Source organism: Heterocephalus glaber, unplaced genomic scaffold, assembly GCF_053883595.1.
Source record: "Heterocephalus glaber isolate CG9 unplaced genomic scaffold, H.glaber_assembly_v1.0 deba00000474, whole genome shotgun sequence".
Classification (NCBI taxonomy): Eukaryota; Metazoa; Chordata; class Mammalia; order Rodentia; family Bathyergidae; genus Heterocephalus; species Heterocephalus glaber.
Window position 1 is genome coordinate 1781009 of NW_028258146.1, and position 21711 is coordinate 1802719.

General features: G+C 37.7%; 1 protein-coding gene and 1 pseudogene across 2 annotated transcripts in view; one reads left to right on the top strand and one right to left on the bottom strand.

Annotated features, from left to right (window-relative positions):
• Positions 1–21711, bottom strand: part of Cox10 (cytochrome c oxidase assembly factor heme A:farnesyltransferase COX10) — a 120560-nt gene that overhangs the window by 26447 nt on the left and 72402 nt on the right. For both annotated transcript variants that reach the window (XM_004870750.4, XM_021248989.2), the window contains exon 5: positions 5851–5921. In XM_004870750.4, the coding sequence (XP_004870807.1) occupies positions 5851–5921 (71 nt within the window). The remainder of the gene's footprint in view (positions 1–5850; positions 5922–21711) is intronic.
• Positions 8893–12848, top strand: LOC106008277 (coiled-coil domain-containing protein 90B, mitochondrial pseudogene; annotated as a pseudogene).

Consider the following 21711-nt stretch of genomic DNA (forward strand, 5'->3'; position numbering starts at 1 on the left):
ACTAACCCTAGAAATGGCATTCTATACAGGCAACTGAAAGATGGTAAAATTTAAGTACTGTCCTTTGTATTTTCCTTGGGAAGATGAAAACAAATACTGCAATATCATAGGTCTCATTTTCATCAAATTGTATTTTGTCAGTAAAGGTTTTCCCCTTTGATTATAGAACAAGATAATTAATTACAGGCTCATGCCCACCACCATGCACATACCACTTGGCTAGTGCACCCTGCAGCAGGGCAACAGGGTGTGTTTTTCCACAGGCTGCCCAGTCCCCAAGGCTGCACGCTGGGTTGGGCAGCTCCTGGCAGCAGGCTCAAGAGAGGCTCAGAGTGAAGCGACTTTCCACCTCCTGGAAGTTCCCCGAGGGCCTTGGGCCCACAGCACACAGTGATGCAAGGGTAGTGAGTGGGGCAAGTCCTTAGGTAGGGACAGCTGAGGGCTAAAGCCAGGCTTGATCAAGCATTTATAATTGTGTTGAAGCCAGGGCTATAATCCCAGCACTTGTGAGGCTGAGGCAGGAGGATCACTGAGAGTTCGAGGCCAGCCTGGGCTACAGAGTGGGTTCAAGGCCAGTCTAAACTACAGTGAGACCCTGTCTCAAAAAATAAAAATATAAATGTGTTGAAAAGTCACAACAGTCAACTAGGAGTGGACTCTTTCCCTCCTAGTGTGATTCTTGCTCTCAAGAGAGCCAGCAGCCTATGAAGAGGGTTTGTGCAACTCCCACCTCATCTGCTACCACTGCCCTGTGGGTCTGGGCCTTTAACTACTCTGTCTCCCTTTCAATCTAGCAGAATCTTTTAAAAAGGTCCAAGGGGAGGAATCTCAAGCCAGTGGTGCAGGCTCAAGGCACAGGGAGAGTAGGACTTGCGAGAATGGTGTAGGATGTGTGGGGTAGGTAGACCCCGGAAGCTGAGACCAGGAGGCTAAACCCTGCCAATTCGGGAGGGATGGTCACACGGGACACTCAGTACCAGGTGCTTTCTGGTGAGGGACCCTGCTTTCTGAAGACAAGGGTGCAAGGGGCAACTCTCAGGGAACCTGAATTTAGTGCCCCTACCCTTGTTCAATCTCCAGCTTGCTTTCTCATCTGGTGGTTGTAAGCTTTCTCAGGTCCCTCTGGTAAGAACTGGAGAGCCCTTCACTCCCCTGACCCTAACACACACACCTGCACAGTGCACTTGTTCCATTCATTCCTGGTGACTAAGAGGGATTGGTTTCCTGAACAGCTTCTAAAGTCATCCCACCCTATGACAAAGGACAGTACTCCCAGGGCTCCTTGGGAACCACTGGCTTGGGTCTGCCTCCTCCTGCCACCTTGCTCCTAAGATAAATGGAATCTCCCCAGGATCACTGTTCAGCAGGGACTGGGGGCTAGAAGAACTGATTTTTGCCAGAATCCTCTTTGGAGCATCAGAAGTTAGAAGATGAATGGGAACCGTATGTGCCAGGGCAGGCCCAGTGGAGAGAAGGGCAGGGTACATGTGTTGTGGATGAGCCCTCATTTAGCTTTGCGCATACAAATGTATGTGTACACAAGCATGTGCCCAAAGAAGGGATGTTCAGGATTTGGCCTTTTTTGGCTGGCTCCAGGCCATAGGAGCTGCAGAATGGTGTGTGGCAGGCCTGCGATTTCCCACCAGATCACCCAGCAGCACCTCTTCTGCAGCCACTGAATGGTCAAAGGGATGGGGACACGCTGGCCTCTCTGGGAAAGGACCGGCACCCTCTGTACTTTCACTTGGGGCTTCACTGATGGAAACTGCACAGTGAGTAATTTAAAATAAAGATTACACTTGCTAAAAAATTACAGAAAATTTCTCTTGCTTAAAATGTAAAGAGTACGTTTTTACTATGGCTGAGTATTTAAAAAAAATAACTACTTATCACACTCTTCTTCATAAATATAGTACATTCAATGGCATGTTCTCTATCATGGAAGACAATACAGAAGGCAGTGAGCAGTGCTCAGGCTGGCACCCAGCGCTGTACCAGGGCCACATGTATTTTGAGCTTCTGAAAACAGAGTAGAGCTGCAGCTTATTCAGCTTATGTAGGTCAGCCCTGAGGTGAAAATATATTACATTCAAAATTATCCCTCAAAATCCTCTGAAGTCATCCATAAAGTACACACAAGGTTATGTGCATAGAATCTGAGAAATAATGACTATGTTCACTAAATTTGAAAATCATGGAGTTAATTAAAAGTGGGGACAAAGAAAGGCTCTACTTAGGTGGCTAGACATTCAAACCACTGCCTTGGGGAGATTCCCAGTGGAGCAGAGTGGAGAATTCTGCAGGGCTGTTTCCCTGAGGGCTTTATTCCATTCTGCCTTAGTGTAAAGCAAGGAACCTGACTGAATAGTAATGTCTCTTTTTTTGCTTTGTTCTGGTTTGAGACAGGGTCTTAATATGTACTTCAGGCTGGCTGTGAACTTACTGTGTAGCCCAGGCTGGCCTCAATCTTGCATCCTTTCTACCTCAGCTGAGTGCTGGGATTATAGGCATATGCCACCACACTGGGCTAAGAATAATGGCTTTCTGTTGGTGGGTGTTGTGAGGATTCTACCGAACAGTGAAGCTACAGCAGCATCAGGGTGAGAGGGCCCAGATCCAAGGTAATCCAGGAGCCTAAGAAGACTTGATTTACTGACTACTCAGATAAAAGGGATAAGACAAAATGTCTAGGACAGCTTATAAGTGCCTGGGTTTTGAATATATATTAAGATATATAAGGGAAACAACAGATTTGGGAGAAAGTGATATACACACACATAGGGCACTGTAATAGAGGCTTGCAAAGGGCTCAGGCTCAGAAGAACAATCTGGGCTACAGGTATACATAGCATAGAATGTAGTGTATGCAGGGCAAGGGGGAAATAAGAAAGCTGAAAACCAGCAACTAAGGAGCAGATCCAGGAGGAAGGAACAGAAAAAAGCTTAGCCAGGAAGAGCCAGAGTGGCTTCTATATGCATCTTTAGGTTTTCGGCTTCAAGACTTAATTTCTTCTGATAGGTCATCTTTGACCTCCTCAGTTTATGTTAGGTACCATTCTTCGTGCCCCGCAACCTGGGGCCTGTCCTCGTGATAGTATTGAATACATCATATACAAGGTGCTTAGTCAGTACCTTGCAAGTGAAAGAAATAGTTATCATGGAAGCTCCTGGGTCTAACAGAGTGCCTACTAGGTACACTGAAATATCTTTTTTGTTGAGTGGACTGTTATCTTTGATGACACTTAGTATCTTTTTTATGCAAGTGAGGTTCCATTTCCTCAATGGGATTCTAAGAGAAGAAAAACTGTGTCATTTACCTCTTTGTAACTCTAGCAAATAGCATACTTTCTACATAGGTAGCATTCTCCATAAAAGTGCCTTAATGGTGACAGCAGGAATGAATGATTTGATAACCTGCCACTACTTTCCACTGAGTAGTTTCTGCCCACCAACTAACCATGACAATAGGAATGTGCAATCCTCACTCTCTAAATTCTTTTCTTGGTCAAATGTTTTTGCTTCCTTTCCCCACTCCTTTGAAAGTATAGTAACTTGGATTTCTTTTTTTATGTTACTGTCTGCTAAGTATTGAAATATTTATATTTTAAAGCCAATTTTGGCAACAGACTAAAGTTCTACAAATTCAACATTTCTTCGTAGTTTTAAACCTCTTCCCTAGCAAGGTACTTTGATTTACACAACTTTATTGATCTTACTTTTATCTTCATAACAATGTTATGAGATGAACAAGTTAGGAAACAAGATCCTAGTTTACACATGAGGAAATGGTAGTGTGGGAAGATTTATTAAATGACTTGCCAAGCTTAGAATCAGACATTTTTCACTAGCCAATGATTACCATATGAAGTATATCTTAAGACCAAGATGCTTTCTAACATACAAAATTTTAAACATTGCTGATTAACTTGTTAATCAGCCACCAGGTTAACACTGGATTACACTGAATCACACTTTTAAATACAGTAAACTTCTCTGACATTTACCTTTATTACATGATTCTGAATTTACAGATTCAACTTGTAAAGTGGGCTTACCTTTCAGTGTGAGTTTCTGACATGTGACCAAAGAAAGGTCTATATGCAATTCCCTGTTCACAGCAATGATTATAATTATGACATATTTGTAAAAAATAGTCAAACTAGCTGGTTGGCTATATCTTTGCTGAATTGTAAGAAAAAGTAAGAGACTTGGTACCACTTAACAAACAGGGATCTGTATTATAATGTATCCCCAGCAAAGTGATTTAGATATATTTTCCATTTTGTGTTCTTTTTCTCTTCTAGGCAAAATAAGCAGTAAGAATTTCCATGAAATAGCATTAGAAATAAAGAAATTCTGAAAGTATCATAATTATTACCATCACTCACTTTATGCAGGATGGCATATAGTTATCTGGAGACATTGAAAGTGACAGAGGACACTATCAGTGGTTCTGCTGTGCCAACAGGTGCAAATGTGACCATCCTGGGTAAACCCATTCAATCTTTAGCCCATTTTGCAATCAAATCTTATGGGAAATGAGAGCATAATTTCACTGAGGAAAAATGACTAGACAGAAATTCCAAATCATTAAGAACTTACATGTGATATGACCAGTGACAGAGCAGCTTTAGTTTCAGGGATGGGTGGCAGAGATTGCATTTTCCTCTCTACCTTACTCAAACAAAACACTTTTGACAGCTTCTAATCTTACAACAACAGATAGCTTTGTTTATATTTCACTGAAAGAAGTAAAATATCAGCACACTTGGGTTTTTTTCCCCCTTATATATTTTCATCTGAAATATAATAGTATATTAATAGTATATTAAATATAATAGTATATTAAATTCATTAAAAATTGAATGTCTAAAACAGCTAATATTTAAAATAATTTTTACTCAGACTTAGATGATGGTATCCTCTTTTTTCTTTGCTGGTTTAGTGTGTGGTTATTTGATCTTTAAGTGTTAGTGTAATAATTTTAAGTTCTGTGAGGGCACTGCATGGAAATATAGAGGACTCCCTGATTTAGAATGGTCAGTGTAAGCCACATGGCCCATTTCATTCTTCTAGGATTGTGATGTGTACTAAAAAATATTTTAAAATGATGGTTTAGGAGACTACAGGAAGAAAATATTTAATTATTAACCATTAGTGATATTAAAATATTTATATGCCTTTTAGTTCCACTTAATTGAATTTGATGAAAAGGAGAGTAATGGAAGCAGTACTCTATGTGGCTTTTCTGAAAAAAAAAGGTTTTAGACATAACCTTCTTCAGAGACCCTGTATCAGTGATGGTGAACCTTTTAGAGACCGAGTGCCAAACTGCAACCTAAAATCCACTTATTTATTGCAAAACGCCAACATTGCAATTAAACCTGAATACTGTGGTTTTAGTTTAGAAAAAGCAACTCATACATTAACATCTGTTGTCTTAAAAGGAAAACACAATATCATGCATGCCATGGGTTGCCACCACTGCCTTATGTAGATGTGTCTGAAAATCACTTGTGTTAATTCAACGTTTTTATCTTTAGCCCCTATAAGAGAAACAAAGACTATGTCTCAAAACTGAATAAAATAATCTGTGGCTTAAATTATTCCCACAAAACACACATACACACACACACACACACACCCTTACAGGTCTTAGCTCCATCTTACGTACTTTGTGGTACATTTTGGTGAGAGTGCAAGGTACTGCATACTGACCAATAGTCCTTCTCCAAGTATGTTTGTTATCTTCATAGCTCAAGGAAAATGGGAAGGTATGGGAAATATTTCCCGATAAACAAGCAAATGAAGGTTCTAGAATGTAGAAGGGAATTATATTCATGATTTTACCTGATTTGTCCACGGACCAGAGGTCTGTTTTTTGTTCTATTCATGTTTGAGTCAAATGGCACCTCAAAAAACTGTAAAAAGAATGAAGAGAGAAAAGATTAAATATAATGTGAAGTAATTATTCTCTTCTGCTTTAGCTTTAAAAAGTTTATCACAGTAGACTTTGCTTTAATTTTGACAGCATGAATTTACACCTTGGCACTTCTTGAAACAAATTTCTCTGGCAGAGACAAATTTTAAAAACCAATGTGTGAATTAATTATTAGGAATCTCTACTTTTACCCACTTTGAAAGCCACTTGTGAAATGTACCGTTATATTCTTTGGAGCCACTGTTTCAGGTAAAACATTAGTGTTGTAAATAATCTCAGAATCCTTCATATATCCTGAAGCCTGTGAATCAATCAGGAACCACTGGGTTATAGAAGGAGAGTACATAATTAGGAACCCGGATGAAACTGCACAACTGTTGCAGTTAGACTGTAATCAGAATAACCACTCTAGTCTGCCTGAGATAGTTCTAGTTTCCCCCTGTAGAGCCAGAATCATTATAGACATTACCTTTCACTCTCAAAGCATCCCAGATTGCACAACAGATTGGCATAGTCACTCTAACAATGAAAGATAACAGTTTTTACTGTTTGCCTATTAAAAGATGAGGTCCAGGGGACTATCAAAACTCATTTTCCAAAGCCTTGATAAAGTGTACAACATCTTCTTAAATTTATCAAGGTCGTTTTCCACTTCTTTTCATACAATAGAGTGATAAAAAATCTGATAAGGTTATATGAGAATGTCTTTGACCAAATGGGCTTGAGGCAAATCAGTAGACAAAACAATAATTCAATACAAGGTTTAGGACAGTATTTACCCAACTATGCAATAGAATAGTCCCTGGAGTTGCTCCCAGAAAGAATGACTTGATGGTCAAATCACATTAGTACCATGGGGATTTTGAGTAATCCCAAAGTGAAGAAATCTGATTAATGTTGCTTAGCCAGTGTTTCCCAAACTTATTTGACCATGAAATGTTTTTTTCAGAAAAACATGTTTAACAGATTTCAGACATGTCTAGACTGAGTATATTCAAGTGATAGGAATCATTTCTTACTCATATTTGTACAAATCACAGCTTTTTGTAATGTGCATCATATTTAGTATGAGTTCTAATCTATTGATGTTAAAAACTACTACTGCTAAAAGAGATACAGTCTGGAAATAAGTAATACCTTATTCTATTATACTTTTACAAATCATTTAGTACTGTCTACTAACAAGTAAATGTTTAAAATTGAAGATCATTTTATTTTGAACTATTTGAGCAATCTAGAATTTATCCTTATAGGTTAAGATATTTGGGAAGTTGTGTTCTCACAAATTTTCTAAAAAAAATTCGACATACAGTACCTTTAGCCTCATACTATAAGAGTGTCTTTACTTTCATCTTTTTTACAATGCTTTAATAATCCTAAACAGATTGGCATCTTCAAGTATAATTACTTTTTAAATTTTCTCATTTACTTTTATTTTTTTGAGACAAAGTCTTGCTGTGTTGCCCAGGTTGGCTTTAAACTTGTGATCCTCTGTCTCAACTTCTTGAGTAATGGGGATTAAAGGGGTGGGTCACATGCCCAGCTTTCTTTTCTGTATCAACTTTGCTGACAACACTGTGTAGTTACTCATGGTGAAGAATCCCTGTCATTTACAGTATGAGGTAGGCCTAGTTCTTGACATCTGGTTCTTAATGACTATCCAGTTATAGTTCACTTAGCCAATGGTAAGGTATCTGGAATTTTCAGACCTTTAAAATAAAACCACACACCAATTATAACTACCATTATTCCCTCAACAACATTAAGAGATCATATATTATATATAATTATAAGACTAATAGAGAGTCTTCTCCTGCTGGCTGGCCTTTATGATGGATAGGCTATGCATAGTAAGCATTGCATATGTCCTATAAAAAGAAGTGTACCTTGAGCCTGAGTTTTCTGAGCTTCCTGATTACCATGGCAGCTTAAACATGTGGCTGTAGTCAAAGCAAGAAATGAAATGTGAAGTAAAACAAGCCAAACACAGAAAGACAAATACTGCATGTGTTCTCATGCGTAGAAGCTAAAAACATCAACCTGAATTTGGACTAGTGATTACAAGAGGCTGGGCGGGATGGGGGGTGAGGGATGAGTAAAAGGAGTTTGGATAATAGGTACCAAAACACAGAAGAAATGAGTTCCAGTATTCTGCAACGTAGTGGGATGACTATGTTCACAATTACCTATTCTGCATTTTATGAAGAGAGGAGTTTGTAGGCTCCAAACATAAATGATAAGGAGGGGGAAATGCTAATTACAGAACTCTGATTTGATCAGTGCATGCTGTACCCAAGGGCTGAAATATCACACTGGACTGCACTTATATGTATAGTTAATACGTGTTAATAAAAAATTAAATTAAAAAAGAAACTCAATGCTGAAGAATATGTACTGCTTTATTTCCTCTACCATGGGCATGGATGCATGAGAACACCACAGAAGAGATGGATACAGCATAAAACAATCCTACACAGACAGATATTCAGGGCTTTTAATCATTCTGTGTTCTAAATATGGGTATATATATGCGTGCAATTACTCTAACAGGATACATTTGTAGGATACTCTTTTTGAAATCACAGCCCTCCCTCGGCTGGGATGCACCACTTCATAGTGGTTCTCTTGATCCTACATTCTCCCAATATTCTGTAGGCTCATGCATTCACTACGCACCATCCAATAGGGATACAAAGGTCAATTACACCCAGCACTTGCTTTCAAGAAATTCATTCTATTGCAAGGGTGAGCAAACTATAGCTTGTGGGCCAAATCCAGCCTGCACCTGTTTTTGTATGGCCCACAAGCCAATAATTGTTTTCATATTTTTCCAGTCATTGAAAAAATATATGAAGAATTTTTGAGACATGTGAAAACTACATGAAAGTCAAACTGTAGTGGCCATACAATTTTATTGGGATTTGGTTTCACTCATTTGTCTACGTACTGCCATGGCTGCTACTTTCACACCCAAGGAGCTGGGATGTCTTATAACAGAGTTGGGTAGCTACAAGAGACTGTATGGCCCACATGGCCTGAAATATTTATTATTTGGCTCTTTACAGAAAAAGTTTGCAAACCCCTAACCCACTAGAAATAGAGAAATATAAGAACTTTGTTAGTTATAATGTATTCAGAACAATGAGAGATGTGCAAAGGATTACGGGAGCTCAGAGAATGAGCTTTGAGGCCAGCTGGAGAGGCAGGAAAGAGCAGTGGACATTTCCTTCAAATACTCTTAAGCTTAAGTTTGAGGTTAAAGGCTCTGTAGGAGTTAGAGAGGTAAGGGGGTAGGGTAAGAGGTAAATGTATAATAGACATGAGGAGATGTAGCAACAAAGGAAGGCATGGGAGGCAGACATGTGATGTGTTTGAGTAGCTACAAGAACAACACAGAAGAGCCTAGGCTAGGGGTGGCAAACCTGTGGTATACATGTTATTTGTTTTTCTTTTAAGACAAAAGATGTTAATGTAGGAGTTGTTTTTTTCTAGACTAAAAATTCTGTATTCAGGTTTAATTGCAGTGTTGGCACTTTGTGATAAATAGGTGGGTTTTGGGTTGCAGTTTGGGCATTTGTCTCTAAAAGTTTGCCACCACTGAGTAGGCTTTGTAGTTACAGATACCAGGTTTAATAATCAGCTTTGCTACTTAACTAGTATCTGTGTAATTTCTGTAAACCTAATTGCCTCATTTTATATATATAGAGACATATATAGATATACTTGCAAGGTTGATGTAACGATTTATATAATGTACATGAAGCACAGTGCTTGGCATAGTGAGGTTGCTTTAAAATGGTTCAGTTAGCTGCCATTACCATTATCCTTGTGGGAGGGCTGGTGATGAAGAGCTGGAGGGAGGCAAGAAGCAGAACAGTGCTAACGTGCCAAGACTCTATTATGCATGAGACATATTTCAGACTGATCCCTATTACTGCCACTTGGAGGATAGCTGTGACAGAAGACTGTCATGAGAACCAGAAAGAGAGCTGTGACAGTGGAGAGAACAGGAACCAGCATCTTTTGCTGCCCCTAACATAATGAGCCTTGCCCAAGGCACAGACACCAACCTTCTACATTCATTCTATCTTCAAATAAAACTGAGTACAATCCCAACATTCCCCTGAGCTCCAATTCTTTCATGCCACCTGATTGCATTTCTCAATTTATCCATTTGCATGGTTTTAATGGAATCACAAACTTAACTCATTTTCATGAAGATCAGGTATCTCTCCAGAGTTCTTTATTTTCTGTTCAACATACAACTTTTTCTCTAAGACCTAAGTCAAAAATCATAAATTGGCTTTGATTTTTCCCTATTAATTGACCAACTATATTCAATATATCACCTGAGAATTTGGACCTCACAGTATCTCTGAAATCTATCCTTCCTATTACATTCTATGACTTCACTACTATGGAATCACAGCATAACCAATGGCTTAAAAGTAAACGGTCTCCTCACTGCTCACTCCCCAATGAGCTCTGAAAGTCCAGATTCTTACAAGTTTTACTGACCAAAGGCCATGCCTAATCTATCCACATCAGTCTTTCTAACTTTATCACTTACTTTATTTCTATCTCGTGGTCACACTTGTCTTATGAACATACCAAACTCTCCACAGAAGTTGAGAGACTGAGCCAGTCTCTGATTCTGTGGCTGGAGAAAATATTTAGTGTCAGGAGCCTTAGGTCAACAGCAGTGAATGAGAATAATTCCTCAACTGAAGTTGCCAAGAGGATTTAAAAAGACAATATACAACAAAGTGTTAAAGCATACCAAGTAAAGAGATTCTGCTCATTTCTCCCATGTCTGCACCTGTTGATGAGACAGGTGTTCCCTGACTCTGTAGCTAAATTCCACCCATCCTTGTGGAGATCCTCCTTCCTCAGCCTCCTGAATGCTGGGATTACAGGTATCTGCCACCATCACTAGCAGAAACCAATTTCTTAAATTGTTAGAAAATACTGTATGAATATATTGGAAAAGTTAAATACTTTTAAACAGTTCCCCTGTTGGAAATGAGAGAAGATTTTACCCATGTCAGTGAGTTAGATTAGGCTGTCAGAACTACTGAATGATGGAAGGCTTGTGTTACAGGGATCAGACTTTATGTACTCCTGGGAGTTGCACTTCATCTGAGCTGTTGCCCCTGTATCTGCTGCTGGGCCTGATACAAGCAAAGCCATCTGTCAGGAAAGCAGAGGAGAATAAAAGTAATCCAGAATCCATAAGAATCGACTGAAACTCGTGAGAACAACTGCCCATGGCATAATTGTACCCTGCCAGCCTTGGACTTAAATGACTAAGTGACCTGCAGAAGAGTTAGTACACTTTGCCAGGGATACAAATTTCACCTAAGATCATGAGACCCTGGAGGAACTTGGGGATCAGCTCCATCCGAAGGAGCTCTGGAAAACTGTGGAAGAATCTGCAGGCCAACTGCTGGCTACTCTGAGCCAACAGTGTGAGCTAACAGATCCATATCTGTGTATGAGCTGCAATAGTACCTGACTTCACATCTACCCTCCAAGCATAAGCAGAGCTGGTGCTTCGTGCCCATCATTCACATCTCATGAAGACTTCTCTGTAGCTGTCTCTAACCTAAAGCGATTCAGGAAAGGGTCAGCTTGGGCTATACACTGAGTTCAAGGCCAGTTTAAACTACATAGCAAGACCCTGTCTCAAAAGACAAAAACAAAACAAGACAAAAAAACCCTAGCAAGAAAAAAAAAACTCAGAAAAAACAGGCTTCCTGATTTATGTAAATTTATAATTCTAAAGAAAACAGCATAGTATCACACAAATAAGGCACTCAACAAATAATTTACTTAATAAAGCATCAGTGGAAATAAACATGTTTATCTGCAAAGATTGCATAACATTCATTTAAATGTGATATTTAATTTGTAAGTGATAAAAATTCTCTGCCCACAACAGATCATTTTGTATACTGAATTAGCTAAGTTATATGTAGTTAAAAGGTTCGGGCCTCTATGTTCACATTATCTCCCTGTCCCTAACATTCAAATACATTTTATAGGTTTTTAAAATAATCTTTCCTTAATGACCTGAAATATGTGCTATTTAATTTTATAAGATTAATGAGGATTGGAGATGGATCACCGTCCCCACCGAACCCACTGAGAGTGGACGCTGGCTTTCCCCAGGGAGCTGCTGTTGGACTATACCTCATGCCAAGAAGCGTTTTCCAGGACCCCACTTCCCTGGGGAGATTTCTTGACCATCACAAGCAAGGAAGGATATGATTGGAGGCCAGTGCACATAACTCCTTTAGAACAAAGGAAATTAACTTTTGATACCTATGCATTGGTTCGGGATTTAGAAACTCATGGATTTGACAAAGCACAAGCGGAAACAACTGTATCAGCATTAAGCACTTTATCTAATGTCAGCCTGGATACTATCTATAAGGAGATGGTTACTCAGACGCAACAGGAAATAACAGTTCAACAGCTAAAATGGCTCATTTGGATTCTATCAGGAAAGATATGGTCATCCTAGAAAAAAGTGAATTTGCAAATCTGAGAGCAGAGAATGAGAAAATGAAAATTGAATTAGATCAAGTTAAACAACAACTGATACATGAAACCAGCCGAATCAGAGCAGATAATAAACTGGACATCAACCTAGAAAGAAGCAGAGTAACAGATATGTTTACAGATCAAGAAAAGCAACTTATGGAAGCAACCACAGAATTTACTAGAAAGGATACCCAAACCAAAAGTGTTATTTCAGAGACCAGTAATAAAATTGACACTGAAACTGCTGCCTTAAAAACACTGATGGAGTCTAACAAACTTAAGACAATTCGTTATCTTGCAGCCTCAGTGTTTACTTGCTTGGCAATAGTTGGGATTTTATAGATTCTGGAAGTACTACTAATGCTGCTACCACTGCTGCTAATGACTTCTTAGAACACTACCCCAAGACGGATTTTCTTTCAACACTGTCAGTTGCTAAAGAAACTTATTATTACAAGATTATCCAAGGACTAGAAAAGTGTTTCACATATTTCAACTTGATTCTGTCTTTATTTTATGTTGAAAAGCTGTCATCCAGGGCCGGGATTTAGCTCAGTGGTTTCGCCACCTGCTATGCAAGCTCAAGGACCCAAGTTCGATCCCTGGTACCAAAAAAAAAAAAAAAGAAAAGCTCTCATCCAAAACCTGAATTTTTTTTGAGACGAAAGAGTATTCTGTCCCCAACTTTTGATAGTTCATAGAAAAGGAACCAGAATTTTCTTGTATTTGAACAACTTTATAAATAAAATTTTGTTGATATCTGCAAAAAAAAAGACTAATGGGGATTGCAATTATAAGTCATGTTATTTAAATGCTTGTATGATATTATCTAATATCACACAGAGACTTGTGGGTAAGTAACTACGTTGGGAGTTATAAAGTCTATGTGAGAGAAAAAGTGTGTGTGTGTGTGTGTGTGTGTGTGTGTATTATGCATGTGTGCACATGCTCATAATTCAGGAATTCTACTGAATCATTTCATTTAGATAAAACAGACACCTTTGCTATGTTTTCTGGCAAGTCAGCCAAAGGTGGCAATTGAGTTCCAGAAAGCGGCAGTTAAACCCCAGGGTGCTGTAAGTTGGCCACAGCTTTGGACTCCTAGGAATGCTTAAGTTTACCAGGACAAGCAATATCTGGAGAAAATACCATGCTAATCAAGACTTATGGTTCATTTCTGAAAGGGCTCAACAATCCTTCCTAGTACCAAGGGACTGGAGCTCATGTGCTACTTGATTCTGTTTTTCATTCATTTTCTAATATGTCTTTCAATTTGGCTTACTGCTTTGGTTTAGATACTTAAACCACATTTCCAAAACATAAAGCACAGTATACTTAGATGAGAAGCTTAAATACTTTAACAGTCATTTTTATAAATTACATATAGTTGGCTTTACTCACAGTTTTTCCCTGTGCTTTATAATAATTTTTTCCATAATGTTATCATTTCAGTTGGCTCTAACTACTTCTAAAGCAGTGAAATAAAATTCTTGAAACTTCTGTTCAAATTAAAAGACAAATGTTGTAATATCAACTCTTGGATATGCTGCCCCCATCCCCTTCATACACAGTCACCCCTTGGTAACTGAGGAGATTGGTTCTAGAACTCCCTGTAATAACAAAATCTGCAGATGTTCAAGTCTCTTACATAAAATGGAGAAGTATATATAACCTAGGACCTTATCCTGCTCCTAGATACAGTGAGTACCTCACTGAGTTATCTGGCCTACCGAGTCTTTCCCTGGGATATTATGAACCAATGACCAGGAAAATATGTCCTCTTTTTTCCTAGGTGCCTGTGGCCCTGGAATGGGATACCAGGAAAATGGAGGCGAGACCCAATGTTGCTTCCATGAACCAGGTTACCACCAAATCTCTCATCTTTGCTCTTTCCAGGTTAATTCACATCGATATGGAACTATACCTTTTACCTCCAATGTCCTAATACATGAAGAATGTAAAGATTTCAAACATCAGAGCAATGAAAGTATTACACAAAGATGAACAATAAATAACCACTTCCTTCGGCAAACAACTTATTTTATGTCTAGGTTAAATTTTCAAGAGAGGTTTTATTTTCAGTTTCTTTGGTCACAAAAATCCACCAATTTTTTGAACTCTTTTCATTTTAAATGTTTTCTTTCTTATTCAAGTTCACTATACTATTTTCCTTCCCAATTTCTTCCTCCTTTGCATTTCTTTCTCTCCAGCAAGAAATCCGTGACCTGACAGTGGTGGCAAATCTATGACCTGTGTTTTCTTTTAAGACAAAAGATGTTAATATATGAATTGTTTTTTTCTAAACTAAAACCTTGGTATTTGGGTTGAATTGCAGCGCTGGTGCTTTGCAATAAATAAGTGAATTTTGTATTGTAGTTTGGGCACTCATCTCTAAAAGGTTCGTCATCACTATGCTAAATCATTCAGACTCTTGGAGTTGCAACTAGTAGAAACAGAACTTAAACCAGGCCAGAGTCCTTTGCTCTCTCTTACATTGTCTACTTTTAGGAATGACCATTTAGGAATGGCCATTTTCATGGCTTCAAATGATGTCATTATAATTCTGCATCCTTCCCTCTCTTGAATCTGACTGGTTCATTTCTGCATGGTCTTTCCATGAAACAGACAAAATAGCACTGGCAGTTTCTACTTTTCAGATGCTCCTTTCAATCCTAGCCGAAAGTTTATTTCCTGAAAATTTCCAGAGACAAGTCCAAAACCACAAGACTATCAGTCATCAGGGCCCAGAGATGAGGCAACTCTCCTGTGAGCACAGGGAGGGTGCTAGTGAAGACCCAGTGACACCTGTGCCCACTCAAACCACATATATTATTTTTTTATAAGAAAGAAAGGTTTTATTACCAGAAGATAGTGGAAGATATTAGGCAGACAGACATGATATTATTTACAACACACAGTAAAGGTAACAATCCCCAATCGTTTCTTGTAAAAAATGTTATACCTACAATGTAACTTGTCTATAGTAGAAAGCATATTACTAGCTTAAGGATCTGAAGGGTACTAGTCAATATAAACATAATAAATATTCATCTTAATCTGTGTCTCATAATCAGTTTGGGAATCAATATGACAGTTCTATGTAAGGAAAGTAGTCAATGGATCATTATTCTCCTCAGAGTTACATGATGAAGATATAGGTATTATTACATCAATTAATAAGTATCTAATAGATGTCTATTATGAAGTTTGTGTTTCTGTTATAACATGATTTTATATTAGTAGGTAATTAGGATTAATCCAAATAGTTGATGCTCAGAGAGAAAAAAACATGTATTAATCTTTAATTTATTTATTAATTCACTTGGAGGTACCAGGGATTGAATCCAGGGCCTTTAGACTGACCTATATTCTCAGCTCTGTTTTCATTTTTTATTTTGAGACTAGGTCTCATTAAGTCATTAAACTGCCCAGACTTAAACTTGTGATCCTCCTGCCTCAGCCTCCGAAAATGCTGGCATTACAGGCTTGCACCACCAAGCCCAGCTACTTACTAATCCTTCTAACAGAAAATATATACTTTTAATGCTGCTGAATTTTTGTAAGTCAAAATGACATAGAAAAAATGGACAGAAAATACAACTTGGTGTAAGTGATAAATTTCTTATTCCCATGATGATTAATTACAGCCTATACCAAAAAAAAGATGCATCTATTCTACAGATGTTAATAAGTCAGGCTTAGGAAATGCCGAATTTGACAGTGGACTGCATTTTTTTCTTCTCTTGTACTAAATGAGAGCAACAGTCTTCTCCAAACCCAACAGAAAGATAAACATGTGAACCTTGTCAGAGCTTTTCTCCATCCATCTTCTCAAAACACTTCAACAAGTGTTTGTCATTCCAATATGGCTCACAGCTTCTACCAAGATCCAAGATAATATCTCAATCAATCTCAGGCCAAGTTAAAAAGGAATGTTAAAAAATAAAACAGAGTGAGAGTCACCTTATGCAGCAGGATTTCACATACCATAACCTTCAGCTGACAACTCAGCCAAGACACCCAGTTAGCCATTACCCTTTTATTGTTACCAACATCCTACTGGCAACCTCAAATAAACAAAGTAAGACTTCTTGTTCCCATTGATTTTCCCCCGTAAGTATTTGAAGTGGTGTATGTGTGGACTCTGGCATTCATCAGAATGTTCTCCTCTACACAGGTTACTCAAACCTCCTCTTGTTAAACTATATTTTAAGGCTTTATCTTTAAAGGAAAAGAAAAAAAAAAGCCTAAAAGGTCACATGGCCTTACTAGAGGCAAAGCATCACATCCTATAAATGAAAAGTCAGAAAGTCACACTGGTTTTGCTTAGCTTCAAGAATCACTGTTATGGAATTGACTCTTCTCTCCTGCCAGAGAGATCTCAATTTGTAAACACTTCTTTCTGAAAAAAAAAGGAAAGAAATCAAAACATTTACAATACCTGTCTCTGGGTAGTGAGAGGTAGGATGATTTATTATTCATTTTCTTTTTGTATTTTTCAATTATCTAAAAAGATCATGTGTTTTCTACCTAGGGAAAGAAAGAAAAAAACAGTCTACCTAACTGATATAAAATGTACACAATCCCTCTTTGGGTTAACCAATAAAAGAAATCACTCAATCATGCAAAAAAAAAAATGACTAATCTAGTATAAAATTAACATTAATGGATCCTTAGCCATTTTAGTCTTTACCAGCCTCAGAAAGAGTCACAAGACCAAAAAGTTTACCCTAAATATTCCTCACACAGCCATTTTCCTATGCTCAGGGATGCTTTCGGCATTAGGGCTATTTTATTTTGTCTAGATTACAACAGCCTCCTAACTACTTCCCATTCCTCCACTGTTGATCCTTCTCTTTTCAATTTTTCAAATGGTCAAAGTGATCTTTTCAGACACAGACCTGGTCATGTTACTTTCTTGCAGAAAACTCTTCCGTGGCTGCCTGCCAGGCAAGAACGAACCTAAATGTGCTAATATGGCTTGTAAAGCTCTTCAAAAAAGTTCTCATCCTTTTGTCACTTCTTTGGACTGCTCTCTTCCTCTTTACCTCCTTCCTGCTATATGCTAAGCATTCTGAACAACCTTTCAATTCCTCAAGGAAAACGTGTTTCTAGTTCTTCCTGCTCCCCGCTCTGCCTGTGGACACCCATCATAGCGCTTGATCTGCAGTTATCTCAGTGCTGAGTTGCTCTAGATCATACTTTCTCTCTGAGCCTGTGACAGCAGCACAGCTATGCTGGGACAGCCCTCTGGCAAGAGTAGGGGGATTCACCACAGCAACTGCAGCTTCAAAGGGCTGTTACCAGTATGGCAATCTTACTACACCTCTCCTGTCAACTCCACCTTGTTCCTCTCTACAAGGAGACTTCAACTTCAGCCTACTCTCAAGCACCTGATCTTTTCTATCTCCTTCACCTTCAATACACAACATGGATTTTTACTTTACTGGACACTGAGGTGCTCCAACAGTACCCTCCCCTTCCTGCTACTACCCCACCAGAGTGAGTAACCTCTTCTTTCCCAACACTATTGACTGGGTCAGTCAGTCCCCCTACCTAAGCCAGCAATCCTGTACTTCTGCACGAGAAAACTTAGTCCACTGATTATCCTTTTTGCACATTTGGCCTATGTTGTTTCTATGGATTATTCCCATCTACACCTACATCTGCTCATTTTCTCCCATCCTAACTAACTTTTCCCCCAAACCCTACATATCTCATAGCAGCATTATCTGACTTTAGCTCAAGGTTGGTATTTGAGAAAGGGAGAAAAATTGTGTCTTCCCCTGATACACACGAAGACTGGGGCTCACATCTCAACATGTTTAGTAACGGGAATGTCCAGGGTGGGGTAAGGAGCCTGCTGAAAACCTCCAAATAAGCTCAAAGGAATTTCTACTCTAACAGCTGCTAAGGACTATAATTCCCTCTCTGTAAAAACTACTTTAAAAATAGTTAATTCTGAAGGCTAGTTTTGAAGGGCAGCAAATAAATGCATTAAAACCTACTAAAGTTACTAACATGAACAGACTAGACTATACGATTTAAAATAAAACACTTTTCAAACTAGGGCTTAAAATATTAAAAAAATTTTCTTCAACTACTGAAACTTCATCATAATCTAATATGGATCAAGACTATAAGTAATAAATCTCTGCAAGTCTCTCTGTAACACAAAATAGGCACACTTTCGGATCATTACTAACAATGATAAAATAATATATAAAAAGTTTCACTCCGAATCAGTTCCCTAAAATACTATGAAGAGTTTAAATGGCATCATTAAAATAAAAAAAAGGTTATACCACATGTGGAACAGCAAAACTGGCCAATCTACAGAGGTTCAAATACAGCTATAGTATACATCTGGTCACAGTGGGGTAGGGGTGGAGGCTAGAGAAATCATTAAGCAATATGAGAACTCCCAAACAAAGAAACTGTAAAATTCTGAACTATAAAGTAAAGGAAACATACTTAATCCCTCAGGAGTTGCAGTATGTATTTCAACTGGGTTATCCCTTCCTTGGAAGGACATGGAAATACAACAAAACCTGGAGTGACACAGTATCTGCACTGTACACATGTGGCACAAAGACAGCTTGCTTCAGCACTCCTGGCACCTGTTGGTCTAATCATAGGCAAAAGCATTACTCTATACAACAGGGAGAAAGGGAAGGAAAACAAAGGCGGCTGGAGGAGAGGAGTGGAGAAAAATATATGTCTCATTTTTTTTGCCTACCAGAGAAAAATAACATACTCTTAAAAATAGTTACATATGCTTTCTGTAAATTTTCAATACCGTGTTGAAAGATTAACACATTTTTCTTAACACTGCAATGTATTTCTGAAATATGGCCTATACATGGCTGAAAACAGAAATGATCTGATTATTAGAGACATCAACCTTCTACCATATCCCCTAATCAAAGTGACTTGAAACCCCTCTCTTTAGTGAACCTGTTCGTTCCATCTCTGAAATGCTACAATGGGGCTACAGGCAAGTATAGTACCTTTAGACTTTGGCAAAATTTCTCTGCTGCCCATTTTCTCCATAACACTAAAATAGTTTCTTACCAACTCCCTAACAATATTCTAAAATACTGTTTAACAAATCTTTAGGTTTAAAGAAAATGCATTTTTAACAATATATTATAAAGTGTGCTTCTTTGTGAATATAAGTGGAAAAAATTATAAGGGGGGAAAAGCAATGACTATTTCACTGAAATAATAATGAATAACAGCAAAACTAATATATATTAAACGTTCAATACAATTAAAGTTTAAATACATGAAACATACTAGAATATTTTCAAAGGTCTTAAGAAGACCACACACATAACACACAATAGTTTTTGGGACTATTCCTGACAGTTTTTCACAGCTGTTTCTGTTTTTATATTCTCACTGCTTTTCTCTCAACCTGATGACTAGAAATGCCTTAATACTGTGCCTGATATACTCAGAACACATAAAGCTGAAACATTCATACGATAGAAGGGAGCCTATTGTTCCTTTAATGAAAGATGTGAAAAGGCTGAAAATTCTTACAGTAGGACACAAGACATTTGTCACGCAAAATGTGTAGGATATTGGGCAATTTCCCATAACTGTCAAAATTTTTAGCTGCCTTCTTCCCAGGAAACCAAATAAAAACCTATAACGTATACTCACTGAGTTTGGGGAGCAACATGACTACCCTATAGAATGATCCAAAAAGAACAAAGTGGTCAATTCATGGGAAAAATAAGCTTTTGATATACATTAAATGTTTTTAGCCCATTTGTTAACAATAAACTAGGAAGAAATGTTTGCTTTTTTTAAAAGATACATGGATAGGGCCAGGGATTTAGCTCAGTGGTTTCATCACCTGCTGCACAAGCTCAAGGACCCAAGTTCAATCCCCGGTACCATAAAAAAAAAAGATATATGGATAAAAATTCAAAATCATTAAGTTTTTAGAAAACAAAAGATACAGGGTTCAAAGGTTCATTTTGAGTTTTTCAATGGTTATTTTTAAATAACAAAGTTTTAACTTAACTAATTAAAGATGGCATGAAGGGAATTTCTAAGTTTTCTGCCAAATATCAATTTAACTCCAGAAAGCAGGCAAACTTTTGAAATGCCCATAAATTACAGTAACTGATGTGTGACTACAATTTTATTATTACAATTATGCAGCTATAAATAGTATTTAGTCATAAAATATTCACAAAATTACTAGATTATGTATTTATACGTTGCTTGTCTGCATCACGTTTTTTTAAAAAATCTGATACAATTCTTAGAATGTAGGAGATACATTTGATTTTTATATGTCAGCACAGATATTTGTATAAAGTAGCAATCTAATATTTTAACAAAGTAATTTAAACGAGTGTTACTGTCTGAAAAATAATTACAAACACAGATGGTTTTCCTTTTACTAACTAGGCTTCTTTTGAGTTTTGAATATAAGGTTCTAGGCTGGTAGGAAGGTAAGTTTTCTAACAGAGATACCCTTACTCCCTCTTTTAATTTGTGGTGAGGAGAAACTTTGAAAGCAGAAGAAAAGCTTTGTATTAGCAATGAGTATGTTGAAATAATAAATATGAAAAGCTGATCCTGGGCTAAATTATAAACAATAGTTACTGTCAGATTTTACAAATAAAACATTTAAAAACTTCTGTGAATGCACTTCACTCATATTTTACTTTACAAATGTCACACAAACTACAATTCTCATTTTAATAATATTCCATTAAAAACATTCTAGATCATGTATCACTTTTGTTATGTGAAGCACTGAAATTCAAAATGTATGTGCCACATTGAGGCAATAAGTACTCTTAAGTGAAATAAATAGGACACACATGTGTAAGTACCAAACAGTTTCTCTAGTGTGAGAAACAAAGTGTAAATAAGGACTAAAAGGTATAATAGATACTGTGAAATAGGAAGAAAAGGGGCAAAGGGGAAGAGGAAGTGAGATGGGTAGGGGAAAGGAAAGAAGGGAATGGAATTAATATGAGAAAATGAAAAAATGGAGACCGAGTCTTTGTAAATAAGGAGGGATGAAGGGGTTGAAGGGAGGGCAGGGGAATGGGGGAGAAAATGTATGTGCCAGGCTAAAACAATAAATAACAATAACCATTATAACAACCACAAAACTCATAGCAAATGAAAAGGTAAATAGATCATTTAGAATTACATCTGTAATGATGTAAAACAATGCTAGATAATAAATA